Source organism: Galeopterus variegatus, unplaced genomic scaffold, assembly GCF_000696425.1.
Source record: "Galeopterus variegatus unplaced genomic scaffold, G_variegatus-3.0.2 Scaffold10319, whole genome shotgun sequence".
NCBI classification, from domain to species: Eukaryota; Metazoa; Chordata; class Mammalia; order Dermoptera; family Cynocephalidae; genus Galeopterus; species Galeopterus variegatus.
The window spans coordinates 75,895-95,038 of record NW_007736430.1 but is presented as its reverse complement, the minus strand read 5'-3'; the positions used below and the strand labels follow the sequence as shown (position 1 = coordinate 95,038).

Genomic DNA, 19,144 nt, shown 5'->3' with positions numbered 1-19,144 from the left:
CTCAGCCAGTGAGCGGGAACCGGTCTGTATGTGGGATCCGAACCCTCGGCGGGAGCGCCGCCACACTCCCAAGCCGCACACTGTAGCAGTGCGCCACCGGGCCGGCCCAGCCTTCTAATTTCTGATGGTTCTTTCGGTGTACATCTACATCTTCACCCCACACACATACAGATTAGTACTTGACCAAGGACTCGAGGTGACCTCTCTAAATAGCTCTGTAGCTCTCTCTTTCTGGGCAGCTCCCTCTTTTCTGTCCTATAAATACTTCTAGCCACATCTGGTTCTCTGGACTTTGGTTTCTGACCCTCAATTCAGCAAAACTACTGGGCCCTATTTGGTTTCCCCTTCTCTGCACTTTGGAAGCTACTTCTAGGCAGTTAACTAAGGATCACTTCAATACTGCTCTTCTTTCAAGAATTCCAGCCCTGTACGGCTTACTGTCCAATATCTGGAAATAGTTGTTTCATTTAGTTTGTCAGTTTTCTAGTTGTTTTAGGCAGTTCCCATAGCAGTTAATCCTTCAAAGACAGACTCAGAACCTCCCTAGATCTTTTTTATTTTTATATACCTATAACACAATTCTTTTCAGTTTTACACAAACTGGGTCAGAACACAAGTCATCCTTACCTTTGTAGATTTCTCTAATGGCTGATCACACTGTGCCTGCTGCATAACATCACTGACTATCATTTTAGCAATCTTCCAAGCTAGTTCTTCTTGGGCCTAAAGAAAGTAATTCAAACTATTAATAGTTAAGATGGATTAAGATGCCTATAATTAGAAGGATCAAGATGCATATAATTAAAAGGATCAAGATGCATATAATCAGTGTTCTAAACAAAACTGTATGAGGGTACATCAAAAAGTTCATTGAAAAATAGAACTAAAAAATAATATGAAAGCCAGCCCATGGCTCACTTGGGAGAGTGTGGTGTTGGTAATACCAAGGCCACGGGTTCAGATCCCCTTACCAGTCATCTTTTAAAATAACAATAATAATAATATGAATCTTTGCACTTTTTCAAGTACCCTTGTATGTGCATATCATTTCTATTTACGTGAATAAGAACATTCCCATGTATGAAAGACTCTCTGGCTATGATCACCCTGTGGCTATGATATATTAACATGTTATTCACTGACTTCCAGAGTCTACTGGGTGTCCAACATCAAGACTACTTTCATATTAATTAGTCAAAATAAAACATCTTTCTTTTTAAACTCCCATCTCTCAATGTACTTAATTATTCAAAAAGTAAGCCTCTACTTCAGAAAGTAAAACTGACAGTGGAGAAGAAAACAGGTAAGCTTTTGTTCTGCATTGATTACTGATGTCTGCTGGTTGATGAAAACTTGAATGTATGAATACCCCTTAATGGCCATAGTCCATGGACTGAAGATAACTTCACTGCCACCACCAAGCAATTTTTAGATGCTAGGAAGGACCCACCCTTTCTTGTTACATCCTGGATAAGGGAGCACTGATGGGCCATGCTGCTTAAAGATAAGAATTAAAGAAAGAGAAAACTTGAAACCTTACTTAGACAGGGTGGCACTTGTAAGCAGGAATCTCTTTATACTAAAAGTAGAATTTACCTCATCAGTACTTCCATGGACCCATTTCTTCATAGCTTGTGAGAACATGGAGCCTAGTAAACAAAGCCAAAATTGAATGTAGATTTCTTGCACAATTTTACATTTAAAAATGCTCTTATTTAAAAGCTGTTACTTCCAGATATGGATATTCTTTTCTTTTGTAATCTCATCCAAAACATTAAGGAATATTACCATTAATAAAACCTGACTATACTGCTTCCATAACAGAGTATTTAACTTGCAAACATTGTGATTTCAAAAATTTTTGAAAAGCTGCTTCAGAATTCTTGATTTTCCTTCTGCTCTCTTCATTTGAGGAAAGAATTATCATCTAGTGTTAGATTTGCAGCAAACACTAAAAACAAAACAAAACAAAATCCTAACCAGGATATTGTTCTTTGGTAAGAATGTAGTAATACATAGTCCGGTGCGGGCGCAACACTGAGGGTTGCGATCCGTTGCCGGACACAAAAAAAAGACAAAAAGGAAAAACATTGTGATTTCAAAAATTTTTGAAAAGCTGCTTCAGAATTCTTGATTTTCCTTCTGCTCTCTTCATTTGAGGAAAGAATTATCATCTAGTGTTAGATTTGCAGCAAACACTAAAAGCAAAACAAAACAAAATCCTAACCAGGATATTGTTCTTTGGTAAGAATGTAGTAATACATCAGGAGACACTGATCCACTCCTTATGTATCAAACCTTCCAGACCAGCTCCTATACAAAAGGCTTTCTAGTACATTTTATGCTGCTACAAGCTGGATCTCTGGTCTATGTGGATTAGCCAGGTAACAGCAGAGTTTTATTTTTATTTATTTATTTTTTTGTCTTTTTCCGTGTCTGGCAACGGATCGCAACCCTCAGTGTAGATTAGCCAGGTAACAGCAGAGTTTTATTTTTATTTATTTATTTTTTTGTCTTTTTCCGTGTCTGGCAACGGATCACAACCCTCAGTGTCGCCCCCCGTACCGGACCGGGACCGGCAACGGGATCACAACCCTTGGCNAAAAGCTGCTTCAGAATTCTTGATTTTCCTTCTGCTCTCTTCATTTGAGGAAAGAATTATCATCTAGTGTTAGATTTGCAGCAAACACTAAAAGCAAAACAAAACAAAATCCTAACCAGGATATTGTTCTTTGGTAAGAATGTAGTAATACATCAGGAGACACTGATCCACTCCTTATGTATCAAACCTTCCAGACCAGCTCCTATACAAAAGGCTTTCTAGTACATTTTATGCTGCTACAAGCTGGATCTCTGGTCTATGTGGATTAGCCAGGTAACAGCAGAGTTTTATTTTTATTTATTTATTTTTTTGTCTTTTTCCGTGTCTGGCAACGGATCGCAACCCTCAGTGTCGCCCCCCGTACCGGACCGGGACCGGCAACGGGATCACAACCCTTGGCGTTGCTCCCGCGCCTCGCTCAGCCAGTGAGCGGGAACCGGTCTGTATGTGGGATCCGAACCCTCGGGCGGGAGCGCCGCCGCGCTTCCCAAGCGGCGCACTATCCAGTGCGCCACCAGGCCGGCCCAACAGCAGAGTTTTAAATAGCCAAGCTCTAGCCAAGCCATCATACAGCTCAATTTCCTAGGACGCACAAGCCTACATCTGCACTCACATGCTGAGGAATTATCAAGGAGGTAGGCTAGCCTCTATTTCTACCAATGATATACTCGGTGTGGGGAAAATAGGATAATTTAGTCAGGCTCCTGGGACATTTCTTGTAAACAAATTATGTGTGGGTGGAGTTAGTGCTGGTGTGCACCCATGTATCTTCCTAGTTAACTGCAATTGTGTGTTCTGCAGTTAGCAGAACTGACTGGCAGAGGTCGTCTAAAAATAGAGCATGTTTACTCTGCTGGCAGTTGTTCAATTTTCAGTTTTTCTTTGGACTTTACCGGTAGCAGTTGAATTTGAGTTTCTCTGTGGATTGCTTGGCTCATAGTGTTGTGTGTGCTGAATAAAGACTATTCCTTCTTCAACCAAGGCTCCAAGAACCATTTTGTTCAGTTAACCTAGCTCACAGACCTGAGTGTGAATGGTTTGTGAACGGGCTCGAGGGGTCTGTGAGCTCCAGACCCTTCCCTAGCTCTATGCTCAGTTTATCCTTTTATTTAATAATTTCAATAGGCTCACTTCTTAACTGTACCTTAAACCAAGTGAATTATTCTCTTTAGAATCTTTCTTTTTATTTTTTATTTTTTAAAGGCTCATCAAGTGAAGCAGTGGGAGTAGAGAAGGAAAAAAATCTGTAACTGGTTTTGGTAGATTATTTCTTAAGGCAAAATCCTGATTAATTCAGTAATTGGAATAGGACTATTCATAGCATTCATAAAAAATACAAAACCTGGATTCTTTTCCCTCAATAATTTTTATTATTAGCTAAGGGTCTGTCTGAATACCAATCTAGACAAATTTTACTACCACACAAGAGTCAACATGCCCACAACGCTAAATGATCTGACTAAAGTCTCCAGTGGCTGCTGAATCTCCCTACCTGCTGACAATCTCTCCTTTTCCTCCAGTACCCATATCTTTGACTCCTCCTCCATGCATTCCCTCCTTTTTAATAGGGAGCTTCTCCAGGATCCCACTGTCAGCCTTCTTTTCCTCCTCAACACATTCTCTTTAGGGCATTTCATCCCCTCCTGTGGCTTTAACTTCCTTCAATAGGCAAATAACTCAGAAATTCCTCCTTGGGTATTAAATCCATACTCCCAAATAATCCAAAAGCACCTCAAACTTAACATGTTCCAAACTGGACTCATTTGTCTCCCACCTACTCTTTTTCTGTGTTCTCTGTCTCAGCATCTTAATTTTTCATCCAGAGAATCCATATTAAAAAACTCAATCACCTTCCTTATTTACTCATTTACATATGAAATCTGTTACCAAATTCCACCTTGGAATGCAGTCTTTTGAATTCAATCTTCGAAATCTCATAAATCTGACCTTCCTTTTAATTCCTGCTGCCACTACCTAATTTCAAATCCTCTTCCTCCTCTATCTGTATTACTAGCTAACACTGCTGCCTGACTAGTCTCCCTTGTACCAGTCTCTCCCCAACTCCAACTTATTCTTATTCTACTGCCAGAGAAATGCATCTGATCAGTACTCTGCTTAGAAATCCCTAATGCTTACAGGACAGAGTGCAAGCTCCTCAACATGGCACGCAAGGGCTCTGCCAGTGTCAGTACAGCTTCGTCTCCCAACACACCATCTAGGCACTGACAGGCTGCCACTACAGGTACACATACAACATTCTTCCACAATTCCTCCTTGTTACACTTGCTCTTAGTTGATTTTCATGTATCTTAAGTTACCTTGCTTGCTCTGAAAGCAAAGTTCTCACATGCTCAGAAGCCTCTGAGATAACACCTTCCTCATAACTCAATCTTTTCTTCTGTGCTTTATTACCAAGGTCTCAAAACCCAAATTAAAACTACCGGCTGACTGGGCCGGCCTGTGGCTCACTCGGGAGAGTGTGGTGCTGATAACACCAAGGCCACGGGTTCAGATCCCATATAGGGATGGCCGGTTGCTCACTGGGTGAGCGTGGTGCTGACAACACCAAGTCAAGGGTTGAGATCCCCTTACCGGTCATCTTTTAAAAAACAAACAAACAAAAAAAAAACTACAGGCTGATAAGTGACAGACATTCTTTCCAGATGCCCTCAGCAACGGAGGAGGAGAAGGTAAAGGAAGGAGAGCTGAATTGCAAACAACTGCTGTTAACATGGAGTTCTGAGCCATAGCTCTGCAGTGGCTATTATTCTGTTATGAGATCCCTAACAAGCCACAATCTCCCTATTCCTCACTTTCTTCATTTGTGGAATGAGGAGGTGGTACACATAGATTTGTCATCTAAGAACTGTATGAGCTTGAAAATGCTAAGATATAGCCACTATTTGGAGTCTAAGAAGAGGGGAAGGGCCTCTGTGACTATCCTCAGAAGAATGAAGAAATCTGGATAAGGAAATTTAGTGTCTGTATCAGTGTACAAAGGGCAATCAAGTTTTAAAAATGTTATTTTTTCTTAAATAAAATAAATATGCCCCATAATCTTACTACCCAGAATATCTCTAATAAAATTCTTAAGTATCAATTAATTGAATCAACAAATATTTAATGAATACCAACCATGTGTCAGGCAGAATTTTAGGACCAGGAAATACAGTCCCAAATAAGATAGACAAAATCCCTGCTTTCCTAGAGGTCATATTCTAGTCATGAAAGAGAGACTATAAAAACAAGTATGTAAATAAATAAACAAGATAATTTCAGACAATGAATAAGAAACTAAAGAAGTAGTATGTTAATGTACAGATGATTTTAGGTCATGTGGGCTGGGAAGGCCTCTCTGAAGAGATAATATTGAGATGAGAAGGAGGAGCCAGTCATTTTGTGAAGGCCATGGCAGGGGACACAGCAACTGTAGAGGCCCTAAAAGGGAAGAAACCTCAGAAAAAGAATAAAGAATACTCCAATTAAAGCTCAGTCTGTGAAAGGAAGAATGGTTCAAGGTAAGGTTACAGAGGCTGGGAGGGGACATTCACAGGCCATAGCAAAGAGGCTAGATTTTATTCAGAGTGCAACAGAAAGCCATGTGGGAAAAAATGGGGTGGATGATTAAGCAATGTATATGTACAGGGCAAGAAAATTCAAAGAGTAGAGGAAAAGGGTATAACAAAAAATAACAGTAATTGCTGTTAAATTTTTTGCATATCCTTTCAGGCAATATTTCAAAGTTTATAACAATATATAGAAAGCCTTTTAAAAACACCATATACAATATCACCTATAGGTCAGATAGCTCAGTTGGTTGCAGCATGGTGCTGATAACATCACAGTCCAGGGTTCGATCCCTGTACTAGCCAGCTGCCACCCCCCCCCAAAAAAAGTTGTTCAAACATCACCTACAATGTGTTCTAACAAAAAATGTGTAACTTGAATCATTAAGAGTTTAAATATAACTTCCACTTTATAAGAAATGTGGGGGAGAGAGAAATAAGCTAAACAACACAACCAGGAAAATCCAGAAGGTTGAGCACTCTGCAAAACAACAAGCCTCATATGCTTACCACGTCAGGGTCATAAAAAAGGAACCAAGCTAGAGTAAAATAGACTGAAACTATACGTTTTTGTTTATATCCTTGGCATCTAGCATGGTGCCTGGCACACCAGAATCACTCAAATGCCTTCTGAGTGAATGAATTCAATCTCTAGGCTCCTACACTACCAAAAAATATTTGACTTAAAGAGACATGTGGACAACCAAAGGAAGTGTCAAGTTATGTGGATGTCTTTAACCAAATTGCAGAAATTCATATTCATCACTTTATATAGGCATGTCTCATTTAAATGAATAATGCAAATAACTTGATGGATAGGCTTGCTGGTAGAGACGGAATCCTGTGGCTTCTACCTTGACTATAACCCAAAGCTTACTGTTCTTCCACTGCCAGCCTAATCCACAACCACCATCATTCCTCCCTTAGACTATGACTTAGACTACGGTAAGAATGTTGTTTCCCTGCTTCTCCCCTTAAACCCCTACTTTCTATTTTTCCAAAGAGCTGCCACAGCAATCTCTTTAAAACATAAACCCCATCACATCACTTCCCTGCTCCAACTTGTATTGCAACCCCAACACTTTCAAGTCCTTGCCATGGTCTCTGGTAACCCTTCCAACTCACTCACCTCTACCACTCAGCCCTTTGCTCACTGCACTCCAGCCACATGGGTCTTGCTGCTCCTGGATCATGGTGAATTCGCTAGCTTCAGGACTCTATTCTTGTCCCTTCTTTTTTTTTTTTGTCTTTTTCCGTGTCCGGCAACGGATCGCAACCCTCAGTGTCGCGACCGGCAATGGGATCGCAACCCTCAGTGTCGCGCCCGGACCGGACCGGGACTGGCAATGGGATCGCAAACCTCGGTGTTGCGCCCGCACCTCGCTCAGCCAGTGAGCGGGAACCGGTCTGTATGTGGGATCCGAACCCTCGGCAGGAGCGCCGTCGCGCTCCCAAGCGGTGCACTGTAGCAGTGCGCCACCGGGCCGGCCCTATTCTTGTCCCTTCTGCCAAGAACACTCTTCTTCCAGATACTGCCAGGGTTTACTGCCCCCCATTGTGTTCAGACCTCTTCTCAAAATGCTACCTTCTCAGTGAGGCCTTTCTTGACAATCACCTGTACAACAGCACTCCCCACTACTGTTTCAGTCCTTTACCCTGCTTTTTATGTTTATGTATAAACAAACGAACACACATACATACATGTATTTGTTTATCTGTTTATTGTCTCCTCCACTATAATGTAATTCCATGAGAGCAGGAACTATGTTTTCTTCCCAGTGTCTAGAATAATAGATGCATATCATAGGCACTCCCCTATTTTTTAGAATAAATGAACGAATAATATGAAAGGACTGAATGAATAAAGTGAGCAGAGACAGTGGTTTGGGAAAAAAGTTCTTATGTATCTTCAACTACTCATAATATGACTTAATTCACATAAAACAAACAAACAAAAAAAAACAAGCTGCAAACACCCAACATCTATACTATATGCAATAGCTACCTATATGGAACAGGAGCACTTCTTCATGAGCTGTCAGAGGTTTTCTATTAATATTGGAGACCCCCATTATCCTCACTGACTGAAGCTACCTAATGACACTTATTCAGAGTCCTTCCTTGCCAATAACTCACAGAGGTCATTCAGTATTTCCTCTGTTCTAAGGCCACCAGTGATCTCATCCCAGTATCTTTTACCCAATACAAGACACAGAACTACTAGATTGTAAGTTTCTTGATGGCAGGATCTGTATCTTCTAACTGCCCAGCGAAAACGAGTACAGAGAGAGGCACTCAAATATTAAATAACAAATGAACTACGTAGACTTTCCTTCAATCTTTACATTCTTCCCAACTGTGCACCCGAGACTTTCTGACAAAAAAAATTCAATTATTTGTATAAATAAGGTCAACTAGGTAATAGGCTCTTTTTTGGTCTAAATTATTTCAAAAATTGTTGCACTTTTTGCTTTTTTTTTGACAGTGTCAATGCATATCTGACCAGAAAGTTGATTGTTCATTAAAATAAAGTGGTGCACTTTATTACCCAAACAATAGTTGCATTAAAAAAATAAGCATAACAGAAATGCAGTCCTACAAAAATCAACAAGAAGATTAACAATAGCTCTTCATTTTAAACACACTTAACAAAATGGAGCATTTTCTTCTCCTTACTCAAGACAATATTGTCAATCCAACCACACTGAAAAGCTCCAGATGTGCATGGATCCAAAATGTTGTGCAAACCAATTGTCTGGAAGCTGAAATCAGTCACAAAGCATGAGCTTGTCAAAGAGGATTTCTGCGTTTAACTCTTGGACTTGATCATTCACTCTTTTGCTGATCAATAATGTAAGGATCTGAATTTCAATCTACTAATATTTTACATATATATATCATAATAACTTTCAGCAATTTTGAGGAAATTTAATAAAATATAGGTCTCAAGACAAACCTCACGTCCAATGTAGATTGGTATTTCACCATTAAATAAAAAGATAACCAATATTTTTTCATATTGATGGGCCTTCTGCAGTGGTAAAGCAAGTTCAATAACTTTTTTTTTTTTTCCTTTTTGTCTCTCTTTTTTTGTGACCGGCAACGGATCGCAACCCTCAGTGTCGCGCCCGAACCGGACCGGGACCGGCAACGGGATCGCAACCCTCGGTGTTGCACCCGCACCTCGCTCAGCCAGTGACGGCCGGTCTGTATGTGGGATCCGAACCCTCAGCGGGAGCGCCGCCGCGCTCCCAAGCAGCGCACTGTAGCAGTGCACCACCGGGCCAGCCCAAGTTCAATAACTTTTGATTCCAAGGAAGAGACTGTATAGAGATGAGATGACACAAAGCCCTCACTGTACTCACTAGTGACTATAAACACAGGGTGAAAGATACGGTGGTTATTTCACAAAACAAACAGTTTAAACCTTAAATGATCCTTTACCTGCAGTCAATGACTCATGTGAGTAAAGGCATAATATGGAGTATAAAACACCACAAACCTTTTGATTTCTTTACATCAGGTTCAGGCTCAGATTCTCGGATGAATTGCCCTAAGTCACTGACTCTTCCAAATGTCATCTTCCTAAATAAGCATAAAAAGAACATAATTTCTATCAGTTTTAAACTTAGAAGAAAAAAAAAATCAATTTTTAAGCATCTCACCTAAATCTAGAAAGCTAGAAACATAATTGATAGTCATCCATATTACTCAAAGGGGGGCTTATTTGAAGTAAAATCTTTCTCCACAGAAAGCAAAATAATCTTTACAAATTCAATGCAATTCCTCTCAAAATTTCCAAAAGGTTAAAATGCATAACAAAGTCGATTATTGTTTTAAAAAAGGAGTAATTTTATTTCATTTTCCAAGTGTTACTTATGCAGCCCACATTAAATGATATTGGCATTTTTCTACTTTATTTTTATTTTTAAGACTGAGACTCTGAAATAGCTAACGTGTGAATTAAATGAAATGTGCAAGAGGCAGACTAAAACATACTATATAAACATGACATCAATCTCGTATATGGTGGCAGAATAACAATATTTACTGAGTGCTGACTAGATATCAGGCAATACTTTAATGCTTTTCATGTATTATTGCATTTAATCCTCTCAACAACCCAGTCAAGTTGTGAAATTATTTTCATTTTATAGATTAAAAAACCTAAGACACTAAGTGGTTAAGCAGCTTGCCAATATGTGGCAGAGCCGAGATTAAAACCTAGGAAGTCAAAGTGAAGTGGGGGAAAGGGTGATGGGGAAGGGGGTCAGGGATAACTGCTTGGGTGGGGGACATGTGGTATAATCACAATTTGTGGTAATGGGCACGCTGCCAGTATGGATCTGGCCATCATATCTTGGGCACAAATGGTGACAATCAGCTTTGTACCCCATGAATATTCATAACCAATAATAAAATAAAAGACGACCAAAAAACAAAAAAAAACAAAAAACAACCCAGGAAGTCACTCTAGAGCCTTCATTCTTAACCACCATGTTATACTGTACACAATATGTGAAAGTCCTGGGCATATAATAATGGATTAGAAAAAATTTAAATTTAATACAAATTTTTAAAAGATGCAAAATTCGGGGCCGGCCCGGTGGCGCACTGCTACAGTGCACCGCTTGTGAGTGCGGTGGCGCTCCCGCCGAGGGTTCGGATCCCACATACAGACCGGTTCCCGCTCACTGGCTGAGCGAGGTGCGGGCGCGACACTGAGGGTTGCGATCCGTTGCCGGACACGAAAAAAGACAAAAAGGAAAAAAAAAAGATGCAAAATTCTTTACACTTGTAACAATTCCAGACATGAGCTAAGCTTACCCTGCATATGTCCGTTGATATAAAGATTCTGGATCCAGACTTGCAGCATCTACAATTATCACTTCATCAAAGTTTTTCAGAATTCTAATACTGGCTTTTTTCACACTGGACTACAACGGAAATTGTAAAATTAGCAGTCTATTACTCAGGAAACAAATCGGTCCTGTATATGGCATATGATAGATTTGTACAAAACTTTCTTCAGTGTTTGAAATACACGCAATTTTCACTTAACTCCATCACTACCGAGATGCTTAACAGCAATGATTCTAAATGTGTAACTACTATATAGTATACTATATAAATGTATAGCAACTATAACTACAGGAGGAAAGCACAGTATTAAAATGTGTAACATATGCATTTGCATGCCAAATCTGTTTGTTTTCTCAATGACCTAAGTTCCAACAAATGCACTGTTCTCACAGGCATTATTTCCCCAGTGTGCAAAACTTTCATCTGTCTAGGCTTAGGTATCTTGGCTAACAAACGTAAAGCCCAACTTTGACAGGGTCAACAATTTTTGATTCTCAGTGAGGCTGTATGACAAAAACAACTAACAAAACCTTTCTGAAATGACTAGCTAGCTGAGTATAGGAAGTTCCCCTCTACCATTCTACCTCTTAATCCCCACCCGTACAAGAAAAACAAGTCAGAATTGGTATTTTTATGAAACACAGAGCCATGGGTTGACCCAGAAATTCCACTTCTAAAAATTCAATTACAGACAGATTCATACTTATGCAAAATAACTTATATACAAGATTACTCACTGCAACATTGTTTTAAACAGCAAAAGACAGGAACAAGCTTAATGTCCACAACTAAGGGAAAGGTTAAGTAAATAAAATAATTGAACAGATACTTACAGAACACTCTATAGTGGTAGTGTGGGGGTGTGTGGAAGGAAAGGGCTCTCTTTATGTACTGGGAAGAACAATCTCCAAGACACACATTTAAATCAGAAAGAAAGAGGCACCAGAATAAACAAGAGGTAATACTTCCCAACTAATTCCATGAGGCTACTGTTACTCAGATACCAAAAGAAGACATCACAAGAAAACTAAAGACCAGTATCTCTTACAAAGTGTAAGTATTATCTTATGAGTATAGATACAAAATCCTCAATAAAATACTACTATGCTGAATCCAGCAGCAAATTGAAAGGATTATATACCATGACCAAGTGGGACTTATCCCAGGAATGCAAGGTTAGCTTAATATCTGAAAATCAATTAATGTAATACACTGTAGCAATACTATAAAACCCAAAGCCCCACATGATCATCTCAATTGACATAAGAAAGAATATCTGACAAAATCCAACACCCTTTCATGATTAAAAAAACATTTAAAAAATTAGGAATAGTAGGGAACATCCTCAAACTGCTAAAGGGCATTTATAAAAAACCTGTACCTAACACAGATTAAATGGTGAAAAACTGAGAGCTTTCCCTGTGTGATCAGGAACAAGACAAAGATGCCTGCTTTTGTAACTTCTATTCAACATTGCACTGAAAGTTCTAGCCAGAGCAATTACGCAAGAAAAGGAAATAAAGGCACCCAAAGTGGACAGGAAGAAAGAAAACTATTCACAGATGACATGATCTTACATATAAAAAAATCCTAAAGAATCCACAAGAAAACTGTTACAGCTAAGAAACAAATTTTGCAGAGTTGAACACACAAAGTCAACATGCAAAGAACAGCTGTATTCCTATGCATTATCAATGAATGATCTGAAAATGAAATTAAGAAAACAATTCTATTTATAATAGCTTCAAAAAGAATAACATACTTAGGAATAAATGACCCAAGGAGGTGCAAGGCTTGTACACTGAAAACTATAAAACGTCGCTGAAAGAAATTAAAGAAGACAATCAGCCAACTGCCAAAACAAAACAAAAAAATCTAAGGAAGACATTAAAGAAGAACATATCCTGTGTTCACGGACTAGAAGACTTAATATTGTTAAGATGGCAGTACTCCCCAAAGTGATCTACAGATTCAATGCAATCTTGATCAAAATGGAAAAGTTGATCCTAAAGCCCATATGGAACTGCAAGGGACACAAAATAGCCAAAATAGTCTTGAAAATGAAAAACGCAAAGTTGGAGGACACACACTTCCAGACTTCAAAACTTACTACAAAGCTACAGTAATGAAAACAATGTGGTACTGGCATACAGACATACAGATCTATGAAACAGAACTGAGAATCCAGAAATAAACCCATACGATTACAATCAACTGATTTTCAACACAGGTGCCAAGACCATTCAATGGTGAAAGAATAGTTTTTTCAATAAATGGTACTGGGATAACTGGATTATCCACATACAAAAGAATGAAGTTGGACTCCTATCTCATATACTACTGTATGGAAAACTAACTCAAAATGGATCAAAGACCTAAAGCTCTTAGAAGAAAACAAGGGATTTGTAAATCTTCATGACCTCAGATCTGGCAATTGTTCTTAGACATGACACCAAAACCACATTCAACAAAAGTAAAGTAGATAAACTGAACTTCATTAAAATGAAAAACTTTTGTGCTTTAAAGGACACTATCAAGAAAGTAAAAAGACAACCTGCAGAATTGGAGAAAATATTTGCAAATCACATATTTGATAAGCGGCTTGTATCTAGAATATGTGAAGAACTCCTGCAACTCAGTAATAAAAAGACAAACAACCCTTTTTTTTTTTTGGTCCTTTTTGAGACTGGCTGCACCGCGCTCAGCCAGTGAGCACTGTAAGCGCAACAGTCATCCCCATATAGGATCCGAACCGGCGGTGGAAGCACTGCTGCGCTCCCAGCACCGCACTCTCTCGAGTGCGCCACGGGCTTGGCCCCAAACAACCCAATTTTAAAATGTCTATTTCTCCATAAGGCCATAAACACATGAAAAAATGCTCAACATCATAGTCATCAAGGAAATGCAAATAAAAACTATAATGACACATTCTCCTAGGTATACACAACAAGAGAAATGAAAACATATACCTACACAAAAACTTGTACATAAAAATACACAGCAATATTATTATTAGCAGAAGGGGAAGAACAACTCAAATGTCCATCAACTGATAGGTAAACAAAATATGGTACATCCTCACAATGGGATATTATTCAGCCATAAAGAGGAATAAAGTTCTGGTACATGCTAAACATGGATAAACCTTGAAAACATGATGCTAAGTGAAAGAAGTCAGTTACAAAAGATCACATATTATATGGTTCAATTTATATGAAATGTCCAGAATAGGCAAATCTATTGTCTCCATATAGAGAAAAAATAGTTTAGCAGTTGCCTTGGGCTGGAGGAATGGGGAATTTGGAGTTAAAGTAAAGGGAGTTTCTTTTTGGGTAAAAATGTTCTAAAATTGATTGTGATGATAATTACACAACTCTGTGAATATACTAAAACCACTGACTTGCATGACGTGAACATGAATTATCAACAGAAGTTGTACAAAAAAAAATAGAAAAAAAGAATGCATAGTATGATTTCATTTACCAAATGACAAGAACAGGAAATGCTAATCTATGCTGTCAAAAGTCAGGAAAGTAGGTACCCTGGAAGGGATAAGGAGAGTGACTGGAAGGGAACACACAAGAGGGCTTCCGACATGCTGGTTACGTGGGTTAGTTCTGTTTGTGAAAATTCTTCAAGGTGTTATGTAGTCACGATAAGTGCAGTTTTTTGTATACTTCGCCAAAAAGTATAAAAGTATATTTTATGATTAGCACCTAGATCATTTAAGTGCCTAAATATTCTAGCCTATATCAAAAATCAAAATGGCAACCACACTCAGAAGGTCACCTCCTATGTAAACTTAATAGGAGAAAAAGGTACTCGGGAGCGCATTGTTGATGGCAATAAAATAGTACTGTCTATAAGTTAAGAAAACTTATGCAAGGCCCAGTATCAAAAAATTAGAAGATAAACCTTGAAAACATGATGCTAAGTGAAAGAAGTCAGTTACAAAAGATCACATATTATATGGTTCAATTTATATGAAATGTCCAGAATAGGCAAATCTATTGTCTCCATATAGAGAAAAAATAGTTTAGCAGTTGCCTTGGGCTGGAGGAATGGGGAATTTGGAGTTAAAGTAAAGGGAGTTTCTTTTTGGGTAAAAATGTTCTAAAATTGATTGTGATGATAATTACACAACTCTGTGAATATACTAAAACCACTGACTTGCATGACGTGAACATGAATTATCAACAGAAGTTGTACAAAAAAAAATAGAAAAAAAGAATGCATAGTATGATTTCATTTACCAAATGACAAGAACAGGAAATGCTAATCTATGCTGTCAAAAGTCAGGAAAGTAGGTACCCTGGAAGGGATAAGGAGAGTGACTGGAAGGGAACACACAAGAGGGCTTCCGACATGCTGGTTACGTGGGTTAGTTCTGTTTGTGAAAATTCTTCAAGGTGTTATGTAGTCACGATAAGTGCAGTTTTTTGTATACTTCGCCAAAAAGTATAAAAGTATATTTTATGATTAGCACCTAGATCATTTAAGTGCCTAAATATTCTAGCCTATATCAAAAATCAAAATGGCAACCACACTCAGAAGGTCACCTCCTATGTAAACTTAATAGGAGAAAAAGGTACTCGGGAGCGCATTATTGATGGCAATAAAATAGTACTGTCTATAAGTTAAGAAAACTTATGCAAGGCCCAGTATCAAAAAATTAGAAGTGTTATTTGTCAACAGCAATGAGGAAGTTATTACAATATATTATTAAACTTATGGTGACGAACATTTATGGTGAAGATGGGAAATATTTCTAGCTCTATCACTTACTGTGTGTGTTTAATAAAAATCGGTGAACTTTTTTTTGCAGCTGGCTGGTATGGAGATCTGAACCCTTAACCTTGGTGTTACCAGTACCACACTCTACCAAGTAAGCTGACTGCCAGCCTATCAGTTAACTTCTTAGTGCCTTAAATCTCTTGGGGATATCACACTTCATGTGATTTGGGGGAAAATCAGGTAAGGTTTGATATATGAAAGCAGTCCAAAAAACCAAAAAAGCTTAAGGAAATATGTACTGTGTAGTTCAAAATGAAACCAAAAGGTCTCAAGTGAAATACAAATTGAGAAACCTAAGAGTTCACTCAATTATTCTATTAAAAAGCATCCTAAATTAGTTGATAAAATTTTTCAAATGATTCCATAAAGATCTCTTCAGAGGCTATAAATATATTTCATATTATTTGATTGTTAAGAAAAACAGCTAGAGTGTCAAGTAGAATAATGGTCTGAATGAAGCAGCATGATACTTTACAATATGGCATATTGTTAACCACCATAAATATTTTAATTAGAAAATACAGTAAGAAGGCCGATTTTATTTATCCTTTATTTATACAACTTAAAACTTATAAACATGTGCTGGCTGGTTAGATCACTTGGTTAAAGCATGGTGCTGACAACATGAAGGTCGAGGGTTCAGATCCCTGTACCAACCAGCCACCAAAAATAAAATAAAATAAAAACTTAAACAGGATGTCACTGGCATTTGAAGGAGAGGATTTCTAAGCCTTTCTCCCTAATGGTAGATGCAAATCAGTCAATACCTGAGAAGTGGAGCTGTCTGAACCACCTGGATGAGACTCATCATGAGGGCCAACAGAGCCATGAGCAGTCAGTGAAGCATTCCCTCCCAGAAATTCATCTCCTCGAACTGAATGGATGAGATCATTCAAATATTTATAATAAAGATTGCTGGACAAAAAGCCAGGCAAAAAGACCTGAAGGAGAAGAAAAGCATTATTTTAAAGTTAAAGTCAAATGCAGCTAAAAGCTTATTTTAAATAAACAAATTTCACCTACATTTCAATAAGTTAACATAAATGTCTTTACTTCTTGTTACACTCTGAGTACTATCTCTCTGTACACAGTTTACACTGTAACTAAAGTTATAATGTGTTAAATTTTGTTGCCCCCCTCCCCAAAATACTTGTCATAAAACTATTATATAGACTTGATATTATTACTTCCTAGTGAGCAGAAAATACTCCAGAGTGATAATGTGTTAAATTTTGTTGCCCCCCTCCCCAAAATACTTGTCATAAAACTATTATATAGATTTGATATTATTACTTCCTAGTGAGCAGAAAATACTCCAGAGTTGATATAATAAGAAACTAGATTTTTCTGATTTGTGATTAAAAAGTCTTTGTGCATACATTGATTTTTACTTTTGAACTGATTTCCTTAAGATAAATTACCAGGAGTTTAATTACTGAGTTAAATTTAACTTCGATATATATGGCCAATTTACCCTTCAAAAAGGATGTTATCAATTTGTATAACTAGCAATATATCAAGGTATCTGTTTCCACGCAGGCTTTCCAATACTGGAAAATAAAGTCATTGTTAAATAAATGTGTGATGGTTTTATTTGCACTTAGATGTTTTTTTCTGCATTTATTTGTTTGTTTGTTTCTGGCAGCTGGCCAGTGTGGGAATCCAAACCCTTGACCTTGGTGTTATAAGACTGTATTTGCATTTAATAATTATTAATGGTGCTGAGTAAGTTTCCAGGGTTGTTATTTGCATTTTTCATTACAAACTTTTCCTTCAAAGCATTTAGCACAATTGTAAATATTTATGTCCATATTTAATATATGGCTTCTTTATAGACTAAGCTCTAGGAGGGCAGAAACCACATTTCCTTTACCACTGGAATACCAATACCTAGCACAGAAATACTCGAAGTATTTGCTGAATGAATCATTCATGTCACTTCCCCACTTATCTAGCAGGGGCTTGATAGTAATCTTAAAATTAGTATAAGTTCCTTACATATACACATTTAATAAAAACTTTTTTTTGGCAGCTGGACAGACAGTTCAGGGATCCAAAACCTCAACCTTGGTGCTACAGCACCATGCTCTAACTAACTGAGCTAACCGGCCAGCCCAGCAAAAACTATTTTTGCATTTTGTTTTGTCTCTGTATTTTAATTTTTTTCTTTTTGTCTTTTTTCGTTTCCGGCAACGGATCGCAACCCTCAGTGTCACGCCCGTACCGGACTGGGACCGGCAACGGGATCACACCCCTCGGTGTTGTGCCCGCCCCTCGCTCAGCCAGTGAGCAGCCAGTCTGTATGTGGAATCTGAACCCTTGGCGGGAGCGCTACCGCGCTCCCAAGTGGCGCACTGTAGCAGTGCGCCACCGGGCCAGCTCTGTATTTTAATTTTACTACCCAGAAAATTCACATTCTTTATATGATACAAATCTGAAACTTTTCCTTTAAAATAAGAGAAAGATATTAATTTTAATCACAAAAAAATTATTATCCCTGGGTAACAGCTGATACTCTATTATGTTTCCTATGAACTTTCCAATGATTTGGTTTTTATATGTAACTCTTCAGTATTCCCAGAATTCAGTATTTGTGTATGGTATTATGTAGCAGTGCTTAATTGATCTTTTTCCACCTGCATACACATGACATAACATAACCCTGTGGGCTTCTTCTGGGCTCCATGCAATTCCTAATAAAATCTTCTCTAGTTCATTACAAGAATAAATCATTCACAAATTTCAACACTTTATTGTTAATAAGCTATTAGTGATACCTTGTAAGTGATCATGATACACAAAACTAGTGTTCCAATACTGTTGACAGATACTGATGAAATATTTGGACCATTCCTAAACTAACTTTGCCCAATACTGCTATCTAAGTATATAAAAAGATGTAATAACAACAACAATAGTAGCAGTTAACATTTTTTTTTTCCCTTTTTGTCTTTTTTCGTGACCGGCAACGGATCGCAACCCTCAGTGTCGCGCCCGTACCGGACCGGTGACCAGCTCAGGATCACAACCCTCGGTGTTGCTCCCGCACCTCGCTCAGCCAGTGAGAAGCCGGTCTGTATGTGGGATCCGAACCCTCGGCAGGAGCACCTCCGCACTTCCCAAGCGGCGCACTGTAGCAGTGCACCACCGGGCCGGCCCAGCAGTTAACATTTTTTAATTCTTACTAGATGTCAGGCACTATGTTAATAATAAACACTTTATATACATTACCTCATTTAAATCTTCAAAATAACTTTAAGTATCCATATTGTCCACATTTTACAGATGAGGAAAATGGCATTAGAGAATTTCAGTAACT

The 19,144-nt window shown here is 38.3% G+C and overlaps 1 protein-coding gene across 1 annotated transcript in view; it reads right to left on the bottom strand.

The window, feature by feature from the left end:
• LOC103609930 (A-kinase anchor protein 10, mitochondrial-like) overlaps positions 1-19,144 on the bottom strand; it is an 86,160-nt gene that overhangs the window by 13,611 nt on the left and 53,405 nt on the right. The window contains exons 8-12 of the mRNA XM_008594186.1: positions 16,593-16,766; positions 10,996-11,105; positions 9,671-9,753; positions 1,597-1,649; positions 628-723 (exon numbers count right to left, since the gene is read on the bottom strand). Coding sequence (XP_008592408.1) covers positions 628-723; positions 1,597-1,649; positions 9,671-9,753; positions 10,996-11,105; positions 16,593-16,766 — 516 coding nt within the window. The remainder of the gene's footprint in view (positions 1-627; positions 724-1,596; positions 1,650-9,670; positions 9,754-10,995; positions 11,106-16,592; positions 16,767-19,144) is intronic.